At 40.7% G+C, this 14,944-nt stretch overlaps 1 protein-coding gene across 2 annotated transcripts in view; it reads left to right on the plus strand.

The window, feature by feature from the left end:
* Positions 1-14,944, plus strand: part of dync2h1 (dynein cytoplasmic 2 heavy chain 1) — a 146,220-nt gene that overhangs the window by 51,676 nt on the left and 79,600 nt on the right. For both annotated transcript variants that reach the window (XM_054742744.2, XM_054742745.2), the window contains exons 67-75: positions 52-193; positions 3,210-3,319; positions 4,191-4,289; positions 5,081-5,204; positions 7,303-7,466; positions 7,706-7,825; positions 9,345-9,479; positions 11,694-11,837; positions 13,960-14,049. In XM_054742744.2, coding sequence (XP_054598719.1) covers positions 52-193; positions 3,210-3,319; positions 4,191-4,289; positions 5,081-5,204; positions 7,303-7,466; positions 7,706-7,825; positions 9,345-9,479; positions 11,694-11,837; positions 13,960-14,049 — 1,128 coding nt within the window. The remainder of the gene's footprint in view (positions 1-51; positions 194-3,209; positions 3,320-4,190; positions 4,290-5,080; positions 5,205-7,302; positions 7,467-7,705; positions 7,826-9,344; positions 9,480-11,693; positions 11,838-13,959; positions 14,050-14,944) is intronic.

The raw sequence follows: 14,944 nt of genomic DNA on the forward strand, positions 1-14,944 counted from the left end.
ATTTGTCTGTCTGTTCAGCAGCCTCATCTGTCTCGGCCGTTTGTCTTTCAGATGTCTGAGATAAAGAGTGAGTTGGACACGCTCCCCATCAGGGCTTTGCTCGCTGCGGCCTTCATCACCTATCTGTCCGCTGCGTCTGAAGACCACCGAAGACACTGTCTGGAGAAGTGGATGTCTCAGTCGGGACTACAGAGTAAAAACACACACTAGTAGTACTTTTAGCACAGTTTAACACATATTGTAGAGTCCTGTACTAGCAGCCAGTACAAACACCTCAACCCCCACACATCACGCTGTCCTCTCGTTAGATACGGTGAATAGTTATTTGTAATGAAACAAAACAATGCTGGTTCTCAGTCGTCCAGATCATGGTAAGCCAAGGAATCAAATGAAGGCAGCTGGACTTCTTTAGTCTCCTGAAGACATTTTGCTTCTCATCTGAGGAACTTTGTCAGTTCTGACTGGAATATGGGAAAGCCACAAATTAGGTTTAGAGCTGCTTTGTAGGTGCATGGAAAGGTGAAAGCTGAGGCCTCCTCCTATGTTCAATGACCTAATTCAAAAATAGTTTCAGTCTAGGTCACACCCTCCTGCATCTAATCAAAACAAGCATTCTAACACAGTAGGTCTTAATTAGAGGTGTGCATCTTCACTTGTCTCCTGATTCGATTTGATTATTGGGTCAACGGTTCAATTCGATATCCCGATGCATCACGATTATTGCATATTAATTTGTTTTCATCAATAAATAGAAGATGACAGATAATGGCTTTTTATTTTTATTTATTTTATTTAGTTATTTATTTATTTTTAATCAAAACCGTAATTGACACAACCTGCCATCCCTCAAAAGCTCTCCATTCACAACAGGTTAGGACAAAACATTGTAAACTTTTAAGAAGATTTAACAAAGTAAAACAATCCGTTTCCTCGTTCAACACCACACTTCAGGCTGAGAAAAACACGCTTTGCAAAAACTCACAAAATCTGAAAGAAAACTGAAAACCTACAGGACACATAATGTAATAATACCATCCATAATGGGTTCATATATGAGTGTTTAATGTCTCTGAGCAGCTTTAGAGTCAAATATTTATGCCGCAGTTGAAGGGTGTCAGAAATAACACCAAATGAAATGTTTGACTTAGTTTGTTATTTTATTTGAACCCAGTGGTTCATTTCTGAAATGTTGGAGAATGAATCAAGTTCTGTTTGATGCAGAAAATAATAAAACATCAAACAAATTCCAATAATATTTAAGATGTGTGTTTTTTTTTCTTTCTGATAATAACGACAGCAGAAGGCTGTGGGCTGGATTAGGATTAAATTACCCAGTTGATGGATCTCCTTTACTTACCAGCTAATTACAAACCTTTCCACTAACCTGTCCTGTGTAACCTTCACCATGTGACCCTCAGGTCCATGCTCTCTCTGGAGGAGAAGACAGGAAACAAGACCTCCTGTAACCTAAAATGAACCAAAGCTTCTTCCCAGTTATTTAAGTTGAATTCAACATCAGTTCATCATCATGAACTGTGAATGTGAGTCATCTAATGTCCAAACACAGAAGTGAACAAGGTTGAAGGTCAGTGCAACACACTTAACAATTTTACAGATGAAAACACAAGTCAGAGAATTCTGCCAAGACAGGAAATCTAGAAACAAAACGAAGCAAAAACTAATAGAAAAATGTTGTTAGGTACGAAAACAGCATGAATCCAAAAAGTACTGAGAGAACAGAAATTGAGCAGATATTAAATAAAGGCAAGGCATCTTTATTTAAATACACAGAGGCAACTCAATGAGCTTTCCACTAGCAAGAATAGCACGAACATTTAAATCAACATGATAACACAACTTAAATACACATAAATTAATTTGAGATTTACGAATGAAAAAAAAAGACTAAATTGAAGGGTGAGCAGTTACAGTGCAGAAGGTGCAGTATAAGAAACAATCACTCAAAAGCTGATGAATACATGGAAGTTTTCAATTTAGATGTAAAACGTACTAGAGTTGGTGCTCATTTGAGGTCATGAGGAAGCTGATTCCATCTGTGTGCAGCATAGTAGCTAAATGCAGCTTCACCCTGTTTTTGTATAAACATCTTTGGTACGTTCTTTCTGTGTTTGGCTTCTAATTCCATTTTTGGTTCTTTTTTAAAACACAGGAAAGGTTTCTCTTTACCTTGCTGACAGTTTTGTTTACGTCCGCAAACGTCCTCAGAGCGGACGCTGATGGTGGCGTCACTTCCTACTCCGTTTATCCACGGGCAGCAGAGGGCGTTGTCGCCCGCTGCTGCCCGCTCTCCCCTCTCCGATGATGCAGTCCCATGCGCGATCCAATGAGTAAACTCCATCGTCTCTGTTCATAGTCCCACATCCATGTCTCCTTATCTCTATAGCTTCCTTTATCCATCTTTTGTATTTCTGTTGTTTGGTGTTTATGATTCTTGTGTTGTCGGAGAGGGGAGAGCAACGTCCTCTGCTGCCCGCGGATAAACGGAGTAGGGAGTGACGCCACCATCAGCGTCAGCTCTGAGGAATTTTGCAGACGCAAACAAAACTGTCAGCAAGGTAAAGAGAAACCTTTCCTGTGTTAAAAAAAAAAAAAGGAATTTGCAGCTTCACCCTGTTTGGTTCTGACCCGAGGTTCTAGCTGACCGTTTCCTAAGGATCTCAGAGCCCTGCTGGGCAGGAAGGAGATTCAACATGTATTTTGGCCCCATGCCATTGAGGGATTTATAAACTAGTAGAAGCATTTTGAAATAGATTCTGTACTTTATCAGTAACCAGTGTATACATTTAAGAACATGAGTGATGTGCTTGGTTCTGTTGGTTCTTGTTAAGACTCTAGCACAGGGGTGCCCAATCCTGGTCCTGGATGGCCAGTATCCAGCACGTTTTGTCGTTTTTCTGCTTCAACAAACTTGATGCAGTGGTTAAATCACCTGTGCGGCAGCTCATCAGGCTCCGCAGAAGCCAGCTAATCATTTGCTGATGGAAACTGGGTGTGTTGAAGCAGAGTTAAGACTAAATCATGCTTGATACTGGCCCTCCAGGACCAAGACTGGGCACCCCTGCTCTAGCAGCAGCATTCTGAATAAGCTGCAGTTGCTTCACAGCTTTTCTGGGAAGACCAGTCAAAAGCCCAATAAATCCCAAAGGCCAAAACAAAGTGTGTGCTTGTTTTGTGTGTTTTCAAAACAGAGTTTGACTTGCGGTCCTTCCTGTGCTCGGAGAGCGAACAACTGATCTGGAAGAGTCAAGGACTGCCATCAGATGACCTCTCCATGGAGAACGCTCTGGTTATACTACAGGTTAGACCCACACTTTACAGCTGGCTAAGATGCTGGTCTAAGAAAAGTCCCACAGAGTCACAACGGGGGAACTGGTTTTCATCGATGGTTTGGTACAGAAACAACGGTTGATGCATGTTTGAGTAACATGATTAAAATTTAAAAAATGCTTCGGTTTCTTTGACTTGGACCAAGAAAGTTAGTCAAGTTTCTGTACTTATCGTGCTACTGATGTCTCAGTGTCTGATTGGACACCATGTTGAGCAGAAATTATGTAACATGTTCAAAAAAGAACAATAGCATTGTGTATTTTTATATGTGCTCTAAATAATTTTGTTACTGCCATTCATCTGTCTTCCATTTGCTTGTATTGTTTCTGTCTGTTGCTTTTACCATTGCTGCCTCAGATAAATACTCTGAAGTTAAAGGTAAGAACCCATCTCATTGCCCATACTCAGTTTGCTGTTCACCATCTTTTTCGGTGTCTCCGTCCCTAGTTTGGTTTTTGTTACTTACTGCATTGATGGGGTATTTTTTTTATCTTGTGAGAAATCAATGAGTAAAATCATTTAAATGTGGTCTCTTCCAAAGATAATCAGTTGTTTGCTTGTTGCATAAAATGTCCAGAAAAGTAAAAGAAGGATGGTGTACAAACCTAAAAATGTGTGAAATTGTTTGGGAAAGAGAATCTACAAGCAGTGGACCGTGAAATAGAAGTGTAGATTCTGATATGAGAGGAGAGGAGTGAACTTTCCTTGCCTGGATTGGACGTGATGGCGGTCGATAAGTACAGCAGCACTGAGATGGGACGTGGATACAAGCTCACATGTTCTCTCTCTAGAGCTCCCAGAACAACTGGACCTAAATATGTTTGGGCTTTTTTCTCATTCAGAGTGTCGCCTGTCCCTTCCTGATTGACCCGTCGTCCCGAGCTACAGAGTGGTTACGCACACATCTGAAAGAACACAGACTAGAGGTTATCAGCCAGCAGGTAAACACCTTGTTTTCACCCTCATTCACATTCAGAGACACACGCTCTGCAAATCAATCAATGCTAATCCTAAACTAATCATGGTGTCAGTAGAAGACTGTTAAGTGAATGTTTCTTTGAATCAATCCAGGAGATTGGGTTGGCTCTTTTTGAGTTTGTCAGGTAGATTTACTCGCGTTTTCCTCGTTAAGATTCATCTTCTCGTCCTCTGATCCAGTTGTTAACTGTAGCAACTGAGTACGATAATTACATCATTCAGTGTTGGAGTCTTTACTTTCTAATTATTTGAAGCAGTATTTTAAAATATAATTAATTACATCCATAAAGTAGTAATTTTGTTTTTCTTGCATGATGATATCGGGGAGAACTCTACTCACCTGCTACAGGATCAAGCTGGGATTTAGTAAAATGCTGTGCTACCTTTTCATCTTTTCTTTTTAGATTTTGGTGGGTCTAGTGGTAGAGTGTCCGCCCTGAGACTGGGAGATCAGGGTTCGATTCCTGGTCGGGTCATACCAAAGACTTTGAAAACATGGGACCCAATGCCTCCCTGCTTGACACTCAGCATTAAGGGGATTGGGGGGTTAAACCACCAAATGATTCCCGAGCGCGGCTGTGTCTGCAGGTCACCGCTCCCCCAGGGGATGGGTCAAATGCGGAGAACAAATTTCGCACACACATCAGTGTGTGTGACAACTAATGGGACTTTAACTTTAACTTTAAAGTGTTGCTCACCAAGGATTGTGACTTCGATCAAGTTGAGGTGTATGTCTGCTTTTCCCTCTTTTTAGGATAACAACTTCATGACAACACTTGAGCTGGCAGTCAGATTTGGCAAAACTCTCATCATCCAAGAAATGGACGGTGTTGAACCTGTGCTGTATCCACTGCTGAGGAAGGACCTCATAGCACAGGGTAATCGCACACACACACACACACACACACACACACACACACACACACACACACACACACACACACACACACACACACACACACACACACACACACACACACACACACACACACACACACACAAAGTCCTTTAGCCTATTTTCTTGTACTTTTCCAGGTGCTTTTCCTGGCAAGTGAACTAGCTTCCGTCATTTTACTGATTTGTGCATGGGGTATTTTCCCTATTTCACACATCATGGAGGACAAAATCAAGATGAGCAGATTATATAAATAATATGATCATTAATGTTTACATTCAGAAACAACCAAATATCCTGGATGAAAATCAGTCAATGCGACTTGGTGCGGTGTCTCTGCTGTGTGCCTAACTCCGTCAGTCGGCAGCTAGCGTGCCACATCCTCTCCGACACAGCTCCTCTGCCTCCTTGCACGCCCCTTTAGCTCACACCTGACCTACTCTGTTTGGATCACCAACTAAACCTTTTTGATCCCTGCTACGCTCTACGAGTGAGACTGACAATGATTCAAGTAGCAAAGTGTTGTTTAACATCTGCAGTTATTTGTTCGTAACTTGGTATGCACTTGTTTTTATACATAGAAAAATACTCAGTCAAAAGCGGTGTGTGTATTTGTCAGTTTTGTCACATAAATGTAAAACATGACTGACTCAATTCTACTGACTATATATATTCAACTAGTTATGATTATTAATGAGGATATTGAAGAAAGCCATACAATACATACAATACTATTCAGTAATGGGAAATAGCGAGAACAGAGTGGATAAATACTATTAATAAAATAAGAAATTAGATGTTTCCTATTACCACTACTATCTTTTATGATTAATTTTGTTCTCATAAAAGTTTTTTTCTCTATTTGAGCCTATTTACATTATTTGTACGCTGGAAAAATGGAGGAAATGTGTCCGTTTCTATGTGGAAGCTTGACATCCCATGGGATATTTGGCCTGTGTTCCTTACCGTAGAAGTTGAGTTAAAAACTTGAAGAATACAACATATTGCCACATTTAGCAGTTATAAAACAATGTACATCCACCCATGTCATAAATAATTCCCTAATTTATATATCTATTTTATGCACCAGTTATTCTTGTAGAACTCAGGATATTTGTAATAACTGGTTTTAAAGGGATAGTTTGCAACTTGTTCATATTTATAAATCATTTTCTTTAGCTAGTATTTGCTCAAATGAGTGTATGTGTGTGTGTGTGTGTGTGTGTGTGTGTGTGTGTGTATGTGTGTGTGTGTGTGTCACTCAGACCCTATTTCCACCGTGACCAGATTATTCCATTTGTAACTTCAGAGGAGCCGGTCCGGTGTGTTTGGGATATAGGAAAAAATGGAGCAGCAGACATACCTGATGCTGCAGTCTGCTTCCAGCATGTTTTAGATCATGAACACAGCTGGTTTATTAAGTTTAGTGATGAATCACTCCTGTAGACACTAAGGAAAGCTGGGAGATTTTTCAGCTGTTAGATGAAGGTGTTAAAACAATGAACGCACAGCGAGGAGATATGTTTTGCTTTCGATTCTACAATCTAACACTAGGGGGTGCCAAAAGCAAGTCAAAACTGCCTGGTCTCCCTTTAAACATACTAAATCTTGTTTATTACAAAAGGGGACAAACAATAAAATCAATAATTAATCAATATATCTGCAGTTTTTTGAAGCACCTGTTATAAGTGGTGATATTTTCATGTTTTGGTTGACTGTAGGTAATTTCAGTGCAATCACAGACATGTTAACAAAGACTTGAATTCTAATCTGTGAAAATGAGCATGATTCATACAACTCTGAATCATGTAGGCAGTGGAGAATGTCAAATTGATGCTGAATTGGAAAGAGCAGAAACAGAAAAACTCTGCAAAGGGCAGGTTATTCACTTAAGTGCTGCTTAGTTACACGAGAAAAACAAAGAGTCAATGTAAAGCCATGGAAATGCTGCACTGCAGACTTACAGAAGGCAGAGAGTAAATGAGAACAGACAGGATTTTAAGTGACCATTTGTCTGAATGGAGCGCTATGTTGTAACTCACCTTCCTAATATTCACACAAACTCACACACACTTCTGCAGGTCCCAGATATGTGGTTCAGATAGGAGACAAGGTTATTGATTACAACGAGGACTTCCGTCTCTTCCTGGCTACTCGGAATCCCAGTCCCTTCATCCCTCCTGATGCTTCTTCTGTGGTGACGGAGGTCAACTTCACTACCACCAGGGCGGGCCTGAGAGGACAGGTATCCCAACGGACACACACATAAAGCTCAGGAAGGATCTCTTCCTGCAGTCCAGACAGCCTTAAAATTGGGAAACTAAAAATAAGTACCTAATGTGACATGATATATGTGACGTGTTTATAGCTTTAGAGTTTACAGTTTGACTCGATGTTTCATCAGAAAAATCCACCATAAAGAAATAATTTTGAATGAAAAAGTACAATATTTTATGGTAATCTTGGTGTTTGTTTGTGTATCAGCTGCTAGCCTTAACCATCCAGCATGAGAAGCCAGAACTTGAGACTGAGAAAACGAGACTGCTGCAAAAAGAGGAGGACAAGAAGATACAGCTGGCTCAGCTGGAGGAATCTCTGTTAGAGGTACCCTTGCTGACACACAACATACTCATGTTATAAAGTTAAAGTGAAAGTCCCATAGGCATCATCACACACTGGTGAAATTCATCTCTGCATTTGACCCATCCCCATGGAGGGGAGTGGTGAGCTGCAGCGGTGGCTGTGCTCGGGAACTATTTTGGTGGTTTAACTCCCCAATCCAACCCCTTAAAGCTGAGTGTCAGTCAGGGAGGCATTGGGTCCCAGTTTTAAAGTTTTTGCTATGACCCGACCGGGAATTGATCCCCGATCTCCAAGTCCCAGGGATTCTGCCACTAGGCCACGGAGCTGGCTATACTTGTCCTGTAAGTTTAGAAATACTGTATTTTATTCAGTCTTTAGTAAAAATACTGTTAAGTCTCTTGTTCTTTTCTGAGCTTGAAATAATTAGCTCCCCCTGCACTGCAGCCCTTGTCGTTGCTAACTCCCACTGCTCTTCAGATGAGGGTGTAGCAGACAGAAAAAGGCAGCGTGTACAGATCGAGCAAGAGCAGTTGCTGGTGCCGCATTCAGTATCCCTTCCAGATAAATAAGCTGGAATTCTCTGCCAAAGCTGGAAGCACCAGGGCTCATTATTGATCCGATGTCCCTACAGTGCTGGAGGAGTGCTTTTCTCCTGCACTGCACATCCACCTTTAATCAGTGGGATGCCTTAGGGGGGCTTAATGAAGTTTAGCTTGGTAGATTTGTGAATATTTCCACCTGAAACACAGGGTTAGGGTTTGATTATGTCGTGGCAAATCAAAACTTATAAAGATTAGTTAGCTTAACAGTAGTTAGCTCAACGATTTCCATGGAAATTCTTGATTTTTGCCAAACCTTTTTCTTCCACCCAATAATACCTTAATAATAATGAGAATATTTGTTCAAAACATGGAACAAATTTTTAGCAGCAACATCATGTGTGGGCTGTGTGTAGGTCCAGGAAAAATCAATCACCAAACAATAGTCTGTGCTTATAATCCACCTTCAGGCCTGTGTTTAGACATTCTGATACGTAGACACTTAACCGAAGGAGCATTTATTTGTGTGGTTAAAGCACACACACACACGCACGCACGCACACACACACACACAGTTAATACCACCAGCCAGAAATACCACCAGCCAGATGTCACAGCTTCAGTAGTGCTAGACATGTAATAATTCTTGAATCGGAGGGACATATTCGACTTGACATTTCCATGCTCTGCTGGTTTCTCATCTATTTTGCTTGAATTCATTTGAATAAATTGTATTACTTCGTTTCAGAGAATAGATTCCAGAGGAAATTAGTGGGAGTGTTGTATCACTCATTGAACACTTATTTTTTTTTATAAAGAAAGAAAGTTCCTCCCCCAGGCTGTTACAGTTCAAACAACATCTCATCCTTTTATATCGGATCACAGACTACCAGCTAAATGACAGAAGCCTGATGACATACTCTTTATTTGAAATTGTTTGAACTGTCCCACTCATTTATTGCAGCCTGTCCATCTGTCTTTTCTTTTTTTTACTACACTAGACTTTGGCTACAGCTCAAGGCAATATTCTTGAGAACAGGGAGCTGATAGACAGTTTAAACCAAACCAAAGCGAGCAGCGCCCTGATCCAGGGGTCACTGGTGGAATCACACAGGCTGCAGGCATCTTTGGACCAGGTACTGTATGCTAGACCACACACACTTTGATTTATGTACTTTTGTTTTAACACGTTTTAACCTTTACATACAAACTAACTATTTTCATTTAAAGACCAAATCACTGAGAAGCCATTTTCTACTTCTTATGTTTTGAAATATGATCGGTTACTCTGTTTCACATGCAGACTGAACATAAAAATAGTCTTCTACTCCTACTTCCTGCATTAGCCACCAATAGAAAATAGACGGAGAAACGCTCTGGTTAGAAAAGCCAGTCAGTGTCTTGGACTCACCCGCCTTGGCTCGTGACGGGGATGGCTGTTGTTGGTTTAGCGTCCAGAAGAGAGCATAGCGCACCTGACTCCACAACACTGCAGAACTCCTCCAGAGTTGAGTTATTTGTGGAGATAAAACATCAACGTTGCAGAGCAAACAGCCAGTGATAGAGTGGCATTGCTTTTAGCCAAACAGAGGCAAGATGCCCAAATATCAGGAAGTAAGACTCCAAACTCTGCTGTTTTCTCCTCACCTCTTATCTGGCTCCCTTCTAGTTCCTGAAACAGGCGTTCCAGAGCTTTTCCCCCCACAGAGATCCACTCACAAGGCATTAATCAGAGACTGCAAATGTGTTGAAAAAAATGAGTGAATTTGATCTTTAAAAAAAGATGAGCAGGTTTACTTTCGGTGCTAATTAATGTTTACCCTCGAGTGTGTCCGTACATGTTTCGACATTAAGAATTAAGACCAAGAGTCTGAGTGGGAGATGATGTTTTGCTCCTAACTGATCAACGTTTGAACCGTGGTCAGAAGACACATGAGACGCTATCTGTGCCGTTCTACTTTACCCGTCAGTGAGACCCCCGTCTTAGATCAGGCTGCCAGGTCCGTGAACTTCCAACGGTACTGGAGCCGATGAAACAGCGTTCTCAGCACGACAAGCCAGTCTTTGGATAGTCTCCAGGTAAAAAGCGGCAGGTGTTTCACAGCGTCAAACCCCTTTGGGTCAGCGAGTTCAGCTTTTATTCTGAAGGAACCGTTGTTTTGTTGATAACAACGACAGGATTTCCCAGCTTGGCAGTTCTCAGCTTAAAAGTAAAAAGTACAGATGGCCGGTCCGTACTCCACTTAGCAATGATGAACTTCAGAGGATCTAGAGAGCTGGCTGAATACTGAACTCAAAATGGCGTTGTTCTGACTTATTAATCTTGATGTTTACTGATTCTGGACGAATCACAGCTGACAGATTAAATAAACACCACAGAGACTCTGCCACGCTTCAGAGTGGAGGTTCTGATTGGATTTGCAACTGGAATGTGTCATGATTGTTTATCTTGTGTATCAGGTGACTAGTGGCTACAATACGTCATTTCCTTATTAAACATTAATCATAACATTGTGATTTCACAGATCGGTCACATGGTTATTATTGACTAACAGTTGTTTTGATTAGCTTTATTAAAATAGAGTTCTTTGATTAATTAAAAGAAAAGAGTTCATTCTTCATTCTTCTGTCTTCACTGCTGGAATGTAAACATTAGAAGTGAATGCATGACCTTGAGCCTGTTTCATGCACACTGACACTGTGTCAAACAGAACAGCTGTTAGAGGGGAGAAATGGTTCCTTCATCACGTTACATACCCTTAAATTGATCTGATGAAGAACTACAAGTCCAGGCTTTATTGAGCTTTCTGTTCACATTGCTTCATAGAAGTAACTGCTGTTTAAAAGACAATCAATACTAAACCATGAATTACTGAAGTGCAATAGCTAGGTTATGTTGAACTAGAAATTTGGACCCATACATTTGTTTACTGACATAAGATCTTCTTCACTCCCTTCTGCAAACCACTGATGCCACTGATAAATCAATGTATGGAGGATGTTATAGTGCCATCCTCTAGGGTGCAATGTTAGACCAGAGCTAATTCACGTTTAGCTATCTTTTTATTTATTCATTATCTTTTTTTCTATCTTTCTCTTTGCCGTCTTCTGTTTTTACCTCACAAATCTTTTCTCATCACGTCTTTTGCTACCTATCCTTTTTCCTTGCATGCTCCTTCCATCATTTTTTAAAAGACTATGTTCTGTTTTGCTTCTCTGCTAATTATATCTATATCAGTGCTTTTTATCCATCTGTTGTATATTGTGAAACTTTCATACTGCCTCTTGGTTAAAAATTTCTCACGTTCTCTCTGTCACATTAAAAAAAATCCTCTTTTCCTTTCTCCTAGGAGCGAGATGCCTTCCTGCCCTTTGCAGAAAGTGCTAGCAAGATGTATTTTGTCATCACAGACCTGTCAAAGATCAACAACATGTACTGCTTCAGCCTTGCTTCTTTTTTGCGCCTGTTTCAACGAGCTCTTCATGCCAAGAAGGTAACTGGATATGGTTTTAAAATATCGTTATATTAACTAATCATTAAACAAACCATTTAATGGACATCACAGCTTAAACATGCGACAGCTTGATCACAATGAAACTAAGGAGCTTAAAGCCGCGCCTCATACCACACACACGCACACAGCCACAGCCTCTACATGTTAATAGGCAAGTAATGTTATTGATATGTCCCTGCTCAGACACACTTGATACCAACTGCAGGATTATCTCCTAAGCCCTCATCGGGTTCTGCCAGAGCTGCTAATCACGTGTTTTAATTAAATCTGCAGTCTTCAATTTGGGAAATGTCTAAAACTGGCAGGAATCCGGCTCTCTCGAACGTAGCACACCCCTGCTAATGCTACAATAGGCTAAAACAATGGTCTGATGTAGCGTAAGGTTGTACGTTACGCTAATCACTTAACCCCAATTCAAAAAAAGATAAATCCCTTTTCATTGCCCTTCCTCCTCTTCCACAGTTTAGCTTGAAGTTTACAGACCGACATTAAATCCAAATAGCATTCAAGCTAGGTTTGTGTGCTGACGCATGTCCACATCACCCTGTAGTGCATGCTGGGAACTGAGGCACATTGTTGTTAAGAGAGCTCCTCTTAGTGGATACATGATTGTATTGGTCAACGCACCAGTCTCTCATAAATAATTATTTTTCCTATAGAGGCCAGAGGAGGGACTTAGAGGAAATGTAACCTATCCATCGTTTATACCATAGAACAGGGTCAGATAGTCACATTTAAGCATTTCTAAGTTATTTTCAAAAATCTTAACTCCACACCCCAGCTTTAATGCTAGTTCATATTTGTTAAATTATGAAAAATTTTGTTCTTTCCTAACATTTTCTGAAAATGTAAAACTTCTGATACACTAATATGATATTTCCTATCTAGTTATTTGGCTAAGATTCGTTGGAAAAGCAGCTGAATAACACTGAGGCTGGCAAATTGTTTGATGTTTCAGATGAAATGGGTCACGGTGTGTGTGCGCGTGTGTGTGTGTGTGTGTGTGTGTGTGTGTGTGTGTGTGTGTGTGTGTGTGTGTGTGCATGCGTGTGTGTGCATGCGTGTGTGTGTGTGTGTGTGCGTGTGTGTGTGTGTGTGTGTGTGTGTGTGTGTGTGTGTGTGTGTGTGTGTGTGTGTGTGGCAATAATAGAGGATGTGCTGCTTCTTTAGAGCATTTGACATTTAGAAAAATGTATTTACTACCTGCAGAATGGCAGACGAAAAGAAGAGCAATAAATATAAATAGTTTCACTTTTGTTCACTGGAACCAAAATCAGTAGAGCTTTAAAAATTTGGCGATTCAAACCCATTTTATTTTTTACTTTACAAAACGTATCCCAGTGTGAACCGCACATCTGCGGAGCACAAGACTTTTTGTCTCACTGCTGTTGTCCATCTGAGTCCTGAACATTGCCTGATAACCAAAGTCTGCTTACACACACATGTGCAGGTACAAACACACACACACAGCGTTGACACTGAGCACTAATGTCTGAAATCCTGCGTGGGTTGTTGTTGGAGCCAGTGCTGTCATCCAGCAGCGTCACCTGATGGCAGCAGCATGTCACCACTGTTACGTGTGTGTGTGTGTGTGTGTGTGTGTGTGTGTGTGTGTGTGTGTGTGTGTGTGTGTGTGTGTGTGTGTGTGTGTGTGTGTGTGTGTGTGTGTGTGTGTGTGTGAGAGAGAGAGAGTGTGAGTGAAATGGAGCACTGATTCATGAACTCCACCTCTCTTTGTAATTTTTGTGTGTTTGTTGCATTGGGTGAACACGTTGCGTCAGCCATGAGCTGCAGATGGTTTCGGAGATCTGGAAGAGGACATAACCGTGTCATAGCTGACCTAGCACACTCTTGTTTGCTTACATATGCAGATACACATCACACACACTCACATGAGGAAGCACACTCACTGAACAGCCTATGATCACTGACTACACAAAATAAATAACGCACTCACTAAGGAAACCTTTAAGGAAGACTTTTGTTTTTGTTAAACCAAACTGAGAAGAAGTACACATCTGAGTACATGACAGCTGATTGAATGAAGCTCAACCTGAACTAGAATGAATCCGTTTAGAACTTTGTGTTCATGTGCGTTTAGGAGGAAGAGAATACCGAAGCCAGGATTGCTGCTTTGGAGAACAACCTAAAGGTGATGGTCTATGAGTACGTCTGCAGGTCGCTTTTCAAGGTAACTTTTACTGAGATGCTAATGTGATTTTCAGGATCTGTTCAACTTTATCTCCTCTCATAGGAGGTTTGTTCAGGTGATGAGTGGGTGGCGGTGAATTCTACTGACTGCAGAATGTGAACAGCACGTTCTTCAACACATTCCTTTTAAATCAAGGCTCTCTCACATCAATGGGCAAGTTTGTCCAAAACACTTTTTTCATGCCAAAGACATGTATGAGTTTGTCCTACTAACACCTGCAGAATAGTTCTTTAAGAATAATACTTTAAGAGCTTGTGTCCATCTTTACCTAGTTTTCTGTGTTTTTGTAAGTTTAGAGCTGAAACATGCAGAAAAATTATAATATAAACCCTTTGCTTTAAATCATTTTCATTAGATCAAAATGTGTCATTTTAGAATAAAATGCTAAAATGTAAAGATATCTTTGCTGGGTCGATCTAGTTGTTCCTACATTCTACAAGTGCAGTTAAAATGTCCTCTTTAATATCACACATCAGTTTATTCTTACACATCATTTGAGGTAAAACACATTCTTTTCTCTTGAATGTGACCTTTGTATCAAACAGACTAACGAAGTGTCAAAAATGGAACAACACAACAAATGATCATGTGGTAAATGTTGATAGTTACATTTTTGTTTGTTGTGTGTGTTTGCATGTTTGTGTATTTCCTGCTCACTAATGTGAATTTTAAGCGTTCAGGGGGTCGTCTAATGTCTTATCAGACTGTTGGTATACTTAAAACCACGCACGCACGCACACACACACACACACACACACACACACACACACACACACACACACACACACACACACACACACACACACACACACACACACACACACACACACACACACCAGCTGCCTTGCGATTAACAACAGGAAACACTGGTGTT

This window comes from Nothobranchius furzeri, chromosome 13 (assembly GCF_043380555.1).
Source record: "Nothobranchius furzeri strain GRZ-AD chromosome 13, NfurGRZ-RIMD1, whole genome shotgun sequence".
Lineage (NCBI taxonomy): Eukaryota > Metazoa > Chordata > Actinopteri > Cyprinodontiformes > Nothobranchiidae > Nothobranchius > Nothobranchius furzeri.